A 15,303-nucleotide genomic window follows, 5' to 3' on the forward strand; every position below is an offset into this window, starting at 1 on the left:
GCATTCACCACTTCAGCTGGCTTGTTCCACACTCCCACCACTCTCTATGTGAAGAAGTTAACCCCTCATATTCCCCCTAAACGTTTTCCTTTCTCCCTTAACCCATGTCCTCTGGTTTGCACCTCACCCACCCTCAGTGGAAAAAGCCTATCGACCTATCTCCTCTGTCTCTCCTCCTCATAATTTTAAATACCCCTATCAAATCTCCCCTCATTCTTTCTGAAGTCCGGGCAACATCCTAGTAAATCTTCTCTGCACTCTTTCTATCTTATTGGTATCTTTCCTGTAGATAGATGTCCAGAACTGCACACAATACTCCAGATTTGGTCTCACTAATGTCTTATACAACTTTACCATAACATCCCTACTCCTATACTCAATACTTTGATTTATGAAGGCCAATATGCCAGAAGTATATACCCAAAATATACCTGTCCAAATGTCCTTAAAACAATGTAATTATACCCACATCTACCACTTGCTTGGACAGCTCATTCGATAAGCTCCCCCCCTCTCCCTGTGTGAAAATGCACCTCTCAGATTCCCTTTAAATCTCTTCCCTCAAACCATGTCCTCCAATTTTAGGCCCCCTGACATTAGGAGAATGCCTGTTACTTTATACCCTATCATTGCTTTTTATAATATTAAAAACATCTCCAAGGTCATTTATATTATTATAAATTTCTCAGGCCAAACAATCTTACCCTAACCAATCTCTCCTTACAAGTCAAGCTCTTTAGTCCAAGCAACATTCCCATTAATCTTTTCTGCAACCTTTCTAGTTTAATCACATCCTCCCTCTAGCAGGGTGACCAGATCTCCACACAATAGTTCCAAGCACAGTTTTGTAAGATGACATCCCAACTCCTCTGAATGCCTTGCCTGGTGTAGGCACTTCTTCATCACTCTGTTCTCCTGTTTCCATTTTTAGAGAACCTTGCTGTTCTACAATATTGCTTGGAGCTCATGTGATTAACTGTGTGTGTCCTGGCCTTGTTTGACTTCTGTAACACATCACCACACTTGTCAGAGTTAAGTTCCATATGCCACCCTTTTTCCCACTTTCCCAGATGACTTAGATTCTGCAGTAACCTTAGACAACCTTCTTTACTCTCCACACCATCAATTTTGGCATCATATGAAAACTTACTGGCTGGATTTGGATTGACAGACTGATGAGTGATAGTTAATATGGATTTGTGTGTGGTCAGTCATGTCTCACTAATCTAGGAGTTTTTCGAGGAGATCATCAAGAAAGTTGATGAAGGAAAGGCAGTGGGTATTGTTTAGTCAAGGTCCTACATGGGAAGTTGGTCAAGAAAGTTCAATCGCTTGAGGGAGTATATTGGATTAGACACTGGCTTTGAGGCAGAAGCCAGAGTGTGGTGGTAGATGATTGACTCTTTGACTGAAGACCTGTGACAAATGGTGCGTACCTTAGAGATCAATGTTGGGTCATTAGAGAAGCCAGAGAGTGGTGGTAGATGATTGACTCTTTGACTGGAGACCTGTGACAAATGTTGCGTACCAATGTTGGGTCATTAGAGATACCTTAGAGATCATTATTTGTTATTTATATGGACAATCTGGATGATAATGTAGTTATTCGGATCAGCAAGTTTGCAACTGAGACAAAGATTGGGGGAAAAGCAATAGCGAGGTTGGCTTTCAAAACTTGGAGCATCTGAACCAGTTGGGGAAATTGTCTCCAAAATGGCAGATGGAATTAATGCACTCAATCTGTTCTTCTGCACTCCACAGTGCCCTACCATTTACCATATCTGTCCTATCCTGGTTTTCACTTAGGAGGACAAACCAGGGTAGGTGTGGAGTGTGGTAGAACAGAGGGATCTGGGAATACAAATACATAATTCTATGAAAGTGGTGTCATATGTAGTAGGGTCATAAAGAGCTTTTCGCACATTAGCTTCATACATCGAAGGATTGAGTATAGCAGTTAGGATGTTATGTTGAAGTTGTATAAGATCAAACAAATTATTGTGGCACAAATTTAGAGCTTTGTGTGTCACAGGAAGATTAGTTTGAAAGAATGCAGTGACTTATAGGGAAAGGTGAATAGATTAGTACTTTATTCCCTGGAGCATCAGAGGATGAGGGGAAATTTGATAGAATACAAAATTATACAGTGTATATCTAGGGTAAGTGCTCTCAGCTTTTGGATTGTGACATGGAACATTTTCTCAGGCATTCACATATAACCATATTCAGCACAGAACAGGCCAGTTTGGCCCTACTAGTCCATGCCGGTAGAAATCCCCACCCTCCTAGTCCCACTGACCAGCACCCAGTCCATACCCCTCCAATAAATGTTTTTGCTTTTGTTGAGGAAGAACATGAATAATCTAAATGAATGGATGACTGCTTCTGACCCCGACAGTCCAAGAATGGGACTTGAATGAGAAAAACAGGAGGCATGGCTACCAGAGTCATTTTATCTTCCTATTCCCTTAACTAACTCACACAGATCATTTACTGCCTACTTAATATATCTTTAGCAAAGGATGAAGTGAACAAACAGCCTTGAAGTGTGTTACTATCTTTCTTCTTTCTACATCTGCTTGGATGTATTCGTTTGCCTTCTTGGGTTGCTGCATTGCCATTGCAAAGCCAAGACCCAGCTGGTATGCCAAGACCCAGCTGGTAAGCCAAGACCCAGCTGGTATGCCAAGACCCAGCTGGTAAGCCAAGATCCAGCTGGTAAGCCAAGACCCAGCTGGTAAGCCAAGACCCAGCTGGTAAGCCAAGATCCAGCTGGTAAGCCAAGACCCAGCTGGTAAGCCAAGACCCAGCTGGTAAGCCAAGACCCAGCTGGTATGCCAAGACCCAGCTGGTAAGCCAAGACCCAGCTGGTAAGCCAAGATCCAGCTGGTAAGCCAAGACCCAGCTGGTAAGCCAAGACCCAGCTGGTAAGCCTGATCTGACTTTTACTAAAATTGCAGGTTTCTTGCGGAGTTCTGCCTGCTGCATTGGTTCTGCTGAAACGTTTGCTGTGAAGCTGACCAAAGAATTACCTGATTTCCTCCCATTCTATGGCAAGGCCCCAGCTCGACAAATCCGCCATTGGTGTGACCCATGCTGTCAATGCAATAGTCGGTTTCATGCCCTCTGATCTGAAATAAAACGTGAATGGTCCATAAGGCTGGTGTGGTAAAGATGCAGATAATATTTGAACCTGGTCTACCATATTATTGAAAGTTTCATTATTTCAGTAAACATTACTAAACATTTTCACATTTGAAATGCCTATGATTTGGAGTGATTTAATAACATTCGATACCACATTGTATCGGAGGGTATAGGGTAAATATAAGTCGTTTTTTTCCCCACTAAGGTACAAACCAGAAGACAATGGTGAAAGGGAAAATGCTTAGGGGGAACATTAGGGGAGTTTCTTCACACAGGGATTAGTGGGAACGTGGAATGAGCTGCCAGCTGAAGTAGTGAGTGTGGGCTCACTTTTAACATTTAAGAAAAAATTGGATACGTACATGAACGGGAGGGGTAAGGAGGGATATGGACTGGGTTCAAGTCATTGGGACCAGGCAGAATAAATGCTCAGCATAGTCTAAAGATGAAGGACTTGTTTCTGTCCTGTAATGTTCTGTGGACCCAAAGTTAATACAATAAAATCACTGTTATTTGGAATTCAAGCAATTAGCAACTTCAAACAGAAAATAAACAGGTTAAAAAATACAGATGTTTAAAATTGGTGCGTTTGCCACTCACGCAACAAGCAATCTCAAGCAACCACAAAATTCACATATCTGGCATCTACCAATCCCCATAGGTGCTGGATACCAGGGGGTTTACAGTTTAAAGGATCATCAAAACAGCCGATCAATGACGACCTTAACGGGTTCAAAGAATTATTGAGGACCCTTTCCATCCATAACACAGGATCTTTGTCCTACCATCAGGCAGGAAAATTAAAATCAGGACTGCTGGGCTGGGAAATAGCTTCTTCCTGCATTCCTTAATAAGGCTAAACTCACACCAGTCCATTCCTGGTGGATTTTAAGATTTATATGAAAGTCTTCAGGGTGAATGAACGCAGGTTGCTGGATCACTGGTATCACCAGAGCCAATCCAGTTCTGTCCTCAGCTACGTTTCCACTCGAGTAGGCTCCTTACTTTCAGAGAGAATTCGACAAGATCAACTGAAGCATCAAATATGGCGCCTCAAGCTTGATGGTCTCTCCAGAGCAAATCTGGCATCTTCACTTTTAATCCCCAAGTACGGGAACACCACGTTCAACTCCAATCAATGGGTACCACTGACACCATTGCAACAGAGCACATTTCTCCTCGGACGTAACTAAGTTTTGGAGAATACAAAGCCACCCGGAGTAAATGAATAATTTACCTCTCCCCATTCGATATTTTTAGCTGGTAATGGATAATGCTCTGGAATGTCATAGGCTATTTCTTCCATAAACCACTTAAAGCTCTTGCAGTTGTGCTCCTCGCGGAATTTCTTCAGTGGTGATATATCTCCATAAGCCATGGCTTTTGTTTCTGGACGGCTTGCATAAAAATAATCAGCATATTCATCCCACCAGACTTCCACAACGCGGACATAATTCTGGAAAGATTAATGACAATGTAATAATTTCATGACAAGCGCAGGTCATCTATCACAATCAACAATCTGCACATATCCAAGCTTAATTCACACAACAGTAAATACTTGGCTTAAAAACTTCCCATCGAGAAAAATAAAAATTACTGTACATGTCAGCGAATTGAACCTTAAAAATGTCACTGCAAAACTAGGGGTCGTCTAATATACCAAGTTTAAAATCCAAACCTGAATATCCTGTGGTTTAGAGTGTCCTCCATGGTGATGGAGAACAGCATAAAACACTCATATAACTCCTACGGTCCTACCACTGAGTATTTTTCTACTGAAACTTACATTTGGGAAGCTGGATTAATAGTAATGTTATATTAAAACAATAAATTTAAAATTAATAAAAAGATCGGAGAACAATAAAAATGTTTTATAAGTCTGTCTAGGAAACTGCTCACATTAACCATGAGACTCTCATTTGTACAAAACAATAATTATTGTATACTATATGAAATACTTGTCCTACATATGATATACTTGATTATCTGTATGTGTGTAATATCTGGTTGTATGCTTCCATTTTTTTTTGTTGCACTGAGGACTGGAGAGTGCTGTTTCATTGCACTTATACAATCAGAAGACAATAAACTTGACTAAACTTAAAATAACAGCTAACAATGCTTACAGCATATACCAGTTGCCATTTGCAACAGCTGACAAAAAGCGAAGTCTCAGCACTCCCCACAGGATCCATATGCCCATTCTGATCGCACGTCAACTTTCTTTCTTTGGCTTGGCTTCGCGGCCGAAGATTTATGGAGGGGTATGTCCACGTCTGCTGCAGGCTTGTTGGTGACTGACAAGTCCGATGCGGGACAGGCAGGCACGGTTGCAGCAGTTGCAAGGGAAAATTGGTTGGTTGGGGTTGGGTGTTGGGTTTTTCCTCCTTTGTCTTTTGTCAGTGAGGTGGGCTCTGCGGTCTTCTTCAAAGGAGGTTGCTGCCCGCCGAACCGTGAGGTGCCAAGATGCACAGTTGGAGGCGATATCACCCCACTGGCGGTGGTCAATGTGGCAGGCACCAAGAGATTTCTTTAAGCAGTCCTTGTACCTCTTCTTTGGTGCACCTCTGTCTCGGTGGCCAGTGGAGAGCTCGCCATAGAACACGATCTTGGGAAGGTGATGGTCCTCCATTCCGGAGACGTGACCCAACCAGCGCGGTTAGGTCTTCAGCAGCATGGATTCGATGCTTGCGGACTCTGCCAGCTCGAGTACTTCGATGCTGGTGATGAAGTCATTCCAATGAATGTTGAGGATGAAGCGGAGACAGCGCTGATGGAAGCGTTCTAGGAGCCGTAGGTGATGCCGGTAGAGGACCCACGATTCGGAGCCGAACAGGAGCGTGGGTATGACAACGGCTCTGTACACGCTGATATTTGTGTGTTTCTTCAGGTGGTCGTTTTTCCAGACTCTTTTGTGTAGTCTTCCAAAGGCGGTATTTGCCTTGGCGAGTCTGTTGTCTATCTCTTTGTCGATCCTTGGATCAGATGAAATGGTGCAGCCGAGGTAGGTAAACTGGTTGACCATTTTGAGTTCAGTGTGCCCGAAAGAGATGTGGGGGGGCTGGTGGTCATGGTGGGGGGGGGGGCTGGTGGTCATGATGGGGAGCTGACTGATGGAGGACCTCAGTTTTCTTCAGGCTGACTTCCAGGCCAAACATTTTGGCAGTTTCCGGAAAACAGGACGTCATGCGCTGGAGAGCTGGCTCTGAATGGGCAACTAAAGCGTCATCGACTGCAAAGAGTAGTTCATGGACAAGTTGCTCTTGTGTCTTAGTGTGAGCTTGCAGGCGCCTCAGATTGAAGAGACTGCCATCCGTGCAGTACCGGATGTAAACACCGTCTTCATTGTTGAGGTCTTTATTGGCTTGTTTCAGCATCAAGCTGAAGAAGATAGTAAAGAGGGTTGGTGCGAGGACACAGCCTTGCTTCACGCCGTTGTCAATGGAGAAGGGTTCGGAGAGCTCATTGCTGTATCTGACCCGACCTTGTTGGATTTCGTGCAGTTGGATAACCATGTTGAGGAACTTGGGGGGGCATCCAAGGTGCTCTAGTATTTGTCAAAGCCCTTTCCTGCTCACGGTGTCAAAGGCTTTGGTGAGGTTAACAAAGGTGATGTAGAGTCCTTGGTTTTGTTCTCAGCACTTTTCTTGGAGCTGTCTGAGGGCAAAGACCATGTCAGTAGTTCCTCTGTTTGCACAAAAGCCACACTGTGATTCTGGGAGGACATTTTCGGCGTCACTAGGTATTAGTCTATTAAGGAGAATCCTAGCGAAGATTTTGCCTGCAATGGAGAGCAGAGTGATTCCCCTGTAGTTTGAGCAGTCTGATTTCTCACCTTTGTTTTTGTACAGGGTGATGATGATGGCATCACGAAGGTCCTGAGGCAGCTTTCCTTGGTCTCAGCAGAGCATGAAAAACTCATGCAGTTTGGTATGCAGAGTTTTGCCGCCAGCCTTCCAGACCTCTGGGGGGATTCCATTCATACCTGCTGCTTTGCCACTTTTCAGTTGTTCAATTGCCTTATATGTCTCTTCCCGGGTAAGGACCTCATCCAGCTCTAGACTCAAGGGCTGTTGAGGGAGCTGGAGCAGGGCGGATTCTTGGACTGAGCGGTTGGCACTGAAAAGAGATTGAAAGTGTTCTGACCATTGATTGAGGATGGAGATCTTGTCGCTGAGGACTTCGCCATCTGAGCTGCGCAGAGGGCTTTGGACTTGGGGCGAGGGGCCGTACACAGCCTTTAGAGCCTCGTAAAATCCCCTGAAGTCGCCAATGTCCGCGCTGAGCTGGGTTCACTTGGCGAGGCTAGTCCACCACTCATTTTGGATCTCCCGGAGTTTGCGCTGAAGATAGCTGCATGCGCGATGGAAGGCTCGTTTTTTCTCTGGCCAGGAAGGCTTTGCAAGGTGAGCCTGGTGGGCAGCTCGCTTCTTTGCCAGCAGCTCCTGGATTTCCTGGTTGTTTTCATCAAGCCAGTCCTTGTTTTTCCTGGAAGAGAAGTCCAGTACCTCTTCATTGGATTGCAGTATGGCCGTTTTCATCTGATCCCAGAGGGTTTCAGGAGACATGTCCGTGAGGCAGTTTACATCCTCGAGCTTTGCTTGGAGGTTTGCCTGGAAGTTTCCTCTCACTACGTCTGACTGCAAGTTTCCAACATTGAACTTCTTTCTGGGGGCTCCACTGTTCTTGAACTTTGGCTTGAAGTGAAGGTTGAGCTTGCAGCGAACTAGCCGGTGGTCAGTGTGGCATTCCGCGCTAGGCATGATCCTGGTGTGGAGCACATCTCGTTTGTCTCTTCCTCGCACCAGAAGGTAGTCCAGGAGGTGCCAGTGTTTGGATCGGGGATGTATCCAGGTCGTCTTCAGGCTGTCTCTCTGCTGGAAAAGGGTGTTAGTAATGACAAGCCACTGTTCTGCGCAGAGTTCCAACAGGAGGCGCCCGTTGTCATTGCACTTGCCGACACCACGCTTGCCAAGGATTCCTGGCCAGGTTTCTGAGTCTTTGCCGACGCGAGCGTTGAAGTCGCCAAGGATGACAACCTTGTTGGCTGTAGGGGTGAGTTGGAAGACGTTGCGCAGATCAGTGTAGAACTTGTCATTTTCTGCTGGTTCCGCCTGAAGGGTTGGAGCATAGACACTGATGAGAGTGATACGTCGCTTGTTTTGAAGGGGGAGTCGCATGGACATGATCCGGTCAGAGTGGCCTGTCGGGAAGTTTTCGAGTTTGGAGCCAATGGAGTTCTTGACCATGAAGCCAACACCAGATAGGCGTCGTTCAGCCCGAGGCTTGCCAGACCAGTAGAGTGTGAAGCCCGCACCGTGTTCTTGGAGGCTGCCTACATCTGCAAGGCGGACTTCGCTGAGAGTTACTATGTCGATGTCGAGTCTGAGGAGTTCATGTGCGATGAGGGCAGACCGATGTTCAGGTCAGAGGCTGTCAGCCTTGTCTAGCATGGTTCTGATGTTCCAACATGCTAGCTTGAGTTTGTGTGCATCTTTTGAGGGGGAGGACGTGGACCTGTCCTCGGGCCTGCGCAAAGGAGCTTTTAGGTGGAGTGCAGTGTGCGCAGTACTGGCCCCACCCTTTCCACCCATGGTTCGTGTGCCGTGGCCAAGCAAGCTGGGACGTGGCAGCGAGGTCCTTGGGTCGTAGGTTTTATATCGGGTGACCTTCTCCTATGCAGGTTTCCTAACCGGACTGAAGAGGCCTGCCTCCCCTTTTAGGTTGAACCATTTCTGGAGATCTATGACCGCTGTCCCCAGTTATGGAGTGGTGCGCCCTGGAATCGGCCTGCGTGCGTTTCCTCCTGCCGTGGCCGAGTAAAGGGGATGCAGCATTGGTTGAGGATCAGAAAGAAAAGTTCTAGTAGAAAATTTTTTAAGACTGGAGAGAACTCTGCAATGGAGTTCACAGTTGTTAGTGTTTAGACTAGCTTTACACAGGCTTTAAACAGCCTGATAAAGGAGCTGACGGTGGTTTATTTTAAAGTATGCTAATAAATTAAAAACCTTTACTGGATAATTTGGTTTTAAAATATTGTGACACCCATCACTCCACTGGTCAGTGGGGTGGTTGGTAAAGGACTTTTGGAGCAGTAACCTCTCCATGTCAATGTTATTATACTCACATTTGTAATAATCCATGTAACACACTACCTCAAGTAGGTAGCCAACACCGTAAAGGATCTCCATCACCCTGATCACAAATTCTTCTCACTGCTACCTTTAGGCAGAAGGTACAGAATCCTGAAGATCAGCACCTCTAGGTTCAAGAACAGTTTTTATCCAACAGCCACCAGGCACTTGAATCACCCTGATCCTAACCACTCAGTGCTGAGTGGAAAAATGGACCAGCTCGTGATTAAATGGTGGGGCAGACTTGATGGGCTGAATAGACTATTTTTGAACGTCTAATTTAAATTTAAACTAGGGGCAAGGAGGCAGGATAATGTAGGTTCTGAAGATAGATTTACCCACAATGAGTCAAAGTTGCTTTCTACGGTTCCTATGTCTTACGGCATAATGTTCTTATGGACTATGAGCATAAACTCTCGTTTCATCATGGAAGAGAAATTTGAATATTGAATTATTGTAATTCTTGCTCTATAACAGAGACATAGGATTTTGAAGATCTTAATAATAATGCTTCCACAGTTGAGTAACTGGTCTGAGATATACCTTCAACGTTGGAGATGACCCAACGTAAGCAGGGGGTGGATTCCCTGCCCATCCGTGCAGACGGTAAATGTGGCCAACACGAGAGCACGGTACAAATAGCAATTTCCCTCCGCACTGCCATATCTGAAACGGCATGAAGAAGAAAAATGGAAACAGCTATTGGGAGAGGATAGAAATCTTCAACTGCATTTCTCAGCAATTAGATTACATGAAATGTTTCATCACTGACTCAAAAGTTTCACTCATTCTTCTCTACAAATAAAATTTCCTATATTTTTTTAAACAATAAATTGTTCAAATCTTATTTCTGATAACAACTTATAGAATGGTAATATTATTTAGGATTGAGTTAACATTGTAAAGCCATGACAACATTATTTTCGTCAATAACTGCATGATGCAATGAAGAAAGATGTTTCCAACTTTCTCTGTCTCAACATTACCTTATAGGATATCTCGAAGTTTTCACCTCCCCAGATTTGAAGACCAGGATCATATAGCCCCAACTCAAAGAAGAAATCTCGTTCAATAGCGAACAACCCCCCAGCCATAGCTGGGGACCTGGTAAAGTTATTGTCAGACAAATAGATACCAAATTAGAAGTTTCCAGCTGTTGCATTATTTTTTCTACACCTAAGGTTTTTTTTAAAAGAATTGCATGTTTTAAAAATTAAATTCATCTAACAAAGTTGCAATGCCTTTTCCATTGAATATGCCAATTTCAGGTCAATCTTCAAAGTTAAGATATCTTGATATACAGTGACTGATTTAATGATCATATATCAAGCAAGTGGCAAAATTTGTATTTAATTAACACAGGTGCATCGAGACTAATCATCACATTTGGAGAATTTTAATAAAGTCCTAAAATTAAAGGCCGGTGAAAAGGGGAATGCAACTTTAGAACATGGAAAATGTTGGAAATTTTCAACAACTAAGAAAAAAAGTAGCTAAAATAATATCTCAAGTGTAACTCCTTCAGTGTCTGACGGTTTCCAACATTTTGTGATTAGGTTTCAGATTGCCAACATTTGTAGTTTTTGTTTTTTTATTTAATTTTCTATGACATCTACAGTATTTCCTGGGTAACAGAACTTCACCTTAATGTTTTGAATTGCTTTGTGGAAGTATCTAATTTAGAACCTTTAATCCATCTTAAGAGGAATAATTTATTTTACCTTTATCTTGACCTAACTCCACCTCTTGAATTTAACCATCTATGTCATGCTACATCTGTAGCTTACATATAAAGCTACACCCAGAACAGACTGGTCCCTGTATTTTGCTTGGTATTCTTACCTATTTACTGTAATTTTGACTGCAATTCTCAACCTGCTTGGAATTCCACATCTGTAATCCTTAAGCCTTTATCCTTTAACCTTGTACTTTGCCCAGAAATATATAAATACCCTTCAAACACTACCTGCATTGTTTAAACACTTTCTATTCACCAGTGGAATCCATATCTCCCACTGTTTCTTTCTATAACTGCCATATTCTTCTGCTTAGCAACTTAATCTCAACCTGAGTTTGTGGTATACATTGCTTTCAACCAACACTCCATTATATTTCTGCTTTGTACCAAAAGGACCCACAACAGATTTCACCCCTGCTGCATGGCTTGAATCCAACTTTTCTACCCACTAAGTTATATGAAATAAAATGGTAGGATATTACAAAATTTAACTCCCCAAATATGACAGTTAAGGAGGCATTTAGGAGATTTATTTATGTTGGCTGAGGCATAGAATACGAAGCAGACAGACCATATTGGAACTGTCTAAAACATTGGTTTGGCAGTGAGTGGCTAGATTAGGGACTCGTCTTCTTACAGTCCTTCAAAGATTCAAAGTTTCCTTTTATTATCAAGTAATAATACATTAAAAATGTTATATACAGGATATACTTCAACTTCTGTCTGCTGTAAGGCAAACAATGAGTCACCATGAATACTGCCTGGTGCCCCCAACCATGGGAGAAAGGAAAACAAAATAGAGTCCCTTCAGACATACAGACTGTACATGGAGTCACCTCCTGTGCTCCCACGGCCTCAGAATCCAGTTCAAACCATGGGCAACCTCAACTCAAGATCCAAATCATCCGAAATGATTAGGAAGCCTTCAGTGCCCGAGTCCCTTCTTGCCCTCAGCACCCTCTGGAATCCTGGTTCTGATACCTGGTTCCTATGAGCCAGTCTCACCGCCTTTGAGGGTCCTTCGACCACATCACCAACAGCATGCAGCCCTATGTGAGTCCTTCAACTGCTGAGGCCCTTGCCAGTCCACTGCCATGGTCTCCTGTGCTTCTCCTTCCCAACAGGAGGCATTCCCTGCTTCTGGTGCTCTCCGCTAGGTCTGCTGCTCCCCTGAAGTCTGCAACCCCTTATGGTGAGGATGACTTGATTCTAATCCAGTTCTGTGGGTGGTGAGGTCACTACATTTAAAAGAAATATTCTATTTTCTTGATATCTAGCTATTGCTGACGAGATCAATATTTATTGCCCACCCCTAATTATCCTGATGGCAGTGCCATTTCAAATGTTCCTTTTCTTCTTAGGAACCATAGGTCAGGGAGCCTCATAATTTGGTGAGAATGCTAAACTTCTCAGGAAGGTATTAACTTTTCCAAGACAGAGATTGCAAAACTCTTGTTTGCTTCAGATGTCTAGCGTTGGAATTGAAAATAAGGGCTGACACTGGAGTTTCCAAATTCAACACGTGCTGGGGATGGTAGGCTGCTCATTTGGGGGAATATAGTGGAGACACCATCTGTGGAATCTCTTCAGTGCTTTGAGGTGCCTTGTGTTGTTAGTAAAAGGTAAAGGTAAAAGATAAAAGGTTCCATTAATATCACGCAATGCTACATTTAAAATGTAACACGCATGAAATTCTTTAACTTTTGTCTACCGTAAGGCAGACAGAGAGTCGCCACTTTGTCCAGCACCCCTCACAGAAACCAATAGCACCTGATGTTCTTGGGTGGTCTCCCCTCCAAGTACTGACCAGGCCTGAGCCTGCTTAGCTTCTGACATCTGACAATCTCAGATCTATTCAGACTATTAGGCAAAAACACACCTGAAAGTAGCCTTCTTTGCTGTTTCGTCATGCATCTCAGAGCACGTTTTGAGATCCTGATCTTCGAACTTCTGTTCCATAGATTATCAAAGACCATGCTGATGGACTGAAGGTGAGGTTGAAGTTCATAAAGAACTACTTTCTAAGCACATGTCAGGACTAACCCAAAATCCATTTTTGACAGGTGTGGACTTGAATAGACAAATAGTTTAATCATGTGCCAAAAATGTATATTATTCTATGTCAACTGACAAGAAGAATATGTATTTAACGTTATTGTTATTGATACACTTTTAAAGGAAATGATAACCTATTTATCTGGAGGTAATATAGCTATCGCAATCTGGGCAGCCTTCAAGTACCTGCTTTCTCGTTATGGGAAAAGACTATCTAAGTAAAATGTTAAACTCACATTAGGACTAACCTTCAAGACTGGAAGTTAGAAATACTTTTATTACAAATGTATCACTGCAATGCCAATAAACAGGAGAGTGGCTTTTTAAAAAAAAACTGTACTTGCGTATAGCAGAGAAAGTTCTGTCGAATGAACAATCCTCTTAAGATCAAAGGTTCTCTGTTCCTCAGGTTTTTGTACAATTATAACTAATTGCTCCTCTCAGTATTTTAATAATATCAGTAAGTTTATTAATAAACTGAATGTAGTAAAATGATACTCCATGCAAATTAAAAACCCAGGTCGTATAATAATTACTGTATTAAATGTCAGAGATTATATTAATAAAAAGCAAATTTAAATGCCAAATAAAAATCAGTTGTACTGAAGCTTAAATGAAGTGCTTTAAGCAGGTCAGAACCACATTAGAAATACACCTTAACCCATGGGAAATACAAGCAGCAGCAGAACCCCATGCGTGGTCACCAGCTTCTCATATGGCCAGATCCACTGAGCACTGTAATTCTTTCAGGTAAGGTGGGACTTAAGCGATTAGAACAAAGAAGGCAGAACCGTAAAGGAGAGCAAAAGAATCTTGTGTCTTATACAATCTTGTGTCTTATACAAGGTCAGAGCAGTAAGAATTTAAGGGGACGAGAAAGGTTGAATCAAATTAGAGCCTGCTGCACTTCCTCAATGCCAAAAACTGTAATTTTACCTTTTTTGTTTTGTCCACCATATTGTGCAGAGTTCAAGACGCCTTTAGTGGGGTGGATACATTTAATATATTTTAACCTTTGGTTTTGCCCATTTTAACAGTTAGAAATTCACAAGAAGAACTTGAAATGTCAGCAAACCATCACAGATTGAAGTCACAACATAGCAGTCAATGTTATCGGCCTAGATATTGCACATGGGATGAGGTAAACACACTCAAGCATTCACACAAATTTCCTTTGTAATCTATTTAAAAGAAAGGCATTAATGAAATTATAAATAGTCAGTAATATTGAGTGAAATTTCAGTCATGAGCATTTAAATTGATAACAATCTTGATTCTGTTCCTGGATCCAAATGATTTGTTTATCAACGTATCTATGGACGTCTAAAGAGTCACCTGGCATTTAATGCAATTGCATGATATCATTCACAACCACAATCACCTAAGCTCATAGTTTACTTTCCACACAAGTACCTCTTATTTCCCACTGGTTTTATACCTTGCTGTATCTTCTGCAGGCCTTCTTCACTATTCACAATTCCATTAATTTTTACCTTGTCTGTAAACTCATGATGCAGACAACCTATGCAAAGCATTAATTAATTACACACAACATTGATCCTTATGGAACACAACTAGACAGAGAGCTGAATCAGAATAACACCACTCTACCACAACCCTCAGTCTTCTATGACCAAGCCAATTTTGAATCCAATTGACCAAGTTTCCATTGATCTATGTGGCATTTTCTTCTGGATCAGCATGCTGGCGGAACCTTGTCAAATGTTTTACCAAAGGCAATATTCATTGCCCTAACCTCATCAATCAAGTATGTTATTTCCTCAAAACATGCAATAAGGTTTTGAGACATGACCCTCTCCTGTATTAAGCCATGCTGATTATCTTTAATAAGTCCCGCTTTTCCAAATGTGAGTAAACCTTGTCTCTAACTTCCTTCTCCAATAATTTCCCCACCATTGATGCAAGGCTCACTGGCCATTATCCCAATTGCCCTTCAAAACAAAGGAAATACACTGACTCTCCTCCAGTTTTCTGAGACCATGCTTATAGCTAAAGAGGATACCAAAATCTACAGCAATCTCCTGCCTTATTTCCCTTGGTATCCGAGGATAGATCCCATTAGGACCTTAGGATCTTCAAAAGATCCAATACTTATTTCTTCTTAATATCAATATGTTATAGAGAATCCACATACCCCTCTCTGATTTCATTCTCATCCATGTTGCTCTTGTTAAATTATTTTGAAGCGAATGGTAAACACTAAGT

At 42.6% G+C, this 15,303-nt stretch overlaps 1 protein-coding gene across 3 annotated transcripts in view; it reads right to left on the reverse strand.

Annotated features, from left to right (window-relative positions):
* The window catches only part of galnt7 (UDP-N-acetyl-alpha-D-galactosamine: polypeptide N-acetylgalactosaminyltransferase 7), a 139,380-nt gene that overhangs the window by 8,525 nt on the left and 115,552 nt on the right, over nucleotides 1-15,303 (reverse strand). For all 3 annotated transcript variants that reach the window (XM_069941309.1, XM_069941300.1, XM_069941291.1), the window contains exons 7-10: nucleotides 10,271-10,388; nucleotides 9,828-9,950; nucleotides 4,385-4,603; nucleotides 3,033-3,131 (exon numbers count right to left, since the gene is read on the reverse strand). In XM_069941309.1, coding sequence (XP_069797410.1) covers nucleotides 3,033-3,131; nucleotides 4,385-4,603; nucleotides 9,828-9,950; nucleotides 10,271-10,388 — 559 coding nt within the window. The remainder of the gene's footprint in view (nucleotides 1-3,032; nucleotides 3,132-4,384; nucleotides 4,604-9,827; nucleotides 9,951-10,270; nucleotides 10,389-15,303) is intronic.

This window comes from Narcine bancroftii, chromosome 1 (assembly GCF_036971445.1).
Source record: "Narcine bancroftii isolate sNarBan1 chromosome 1, sNarBan1.hap1, whole genome shotgun sequence".
In the NCBI taxonomy this organism is placed as follows: Eukaryota; Metazoa; Chordata; class Chondrichthyes; order Torpediniformes; family Narcinidae; genus Narcine; species Narcine bancroftii.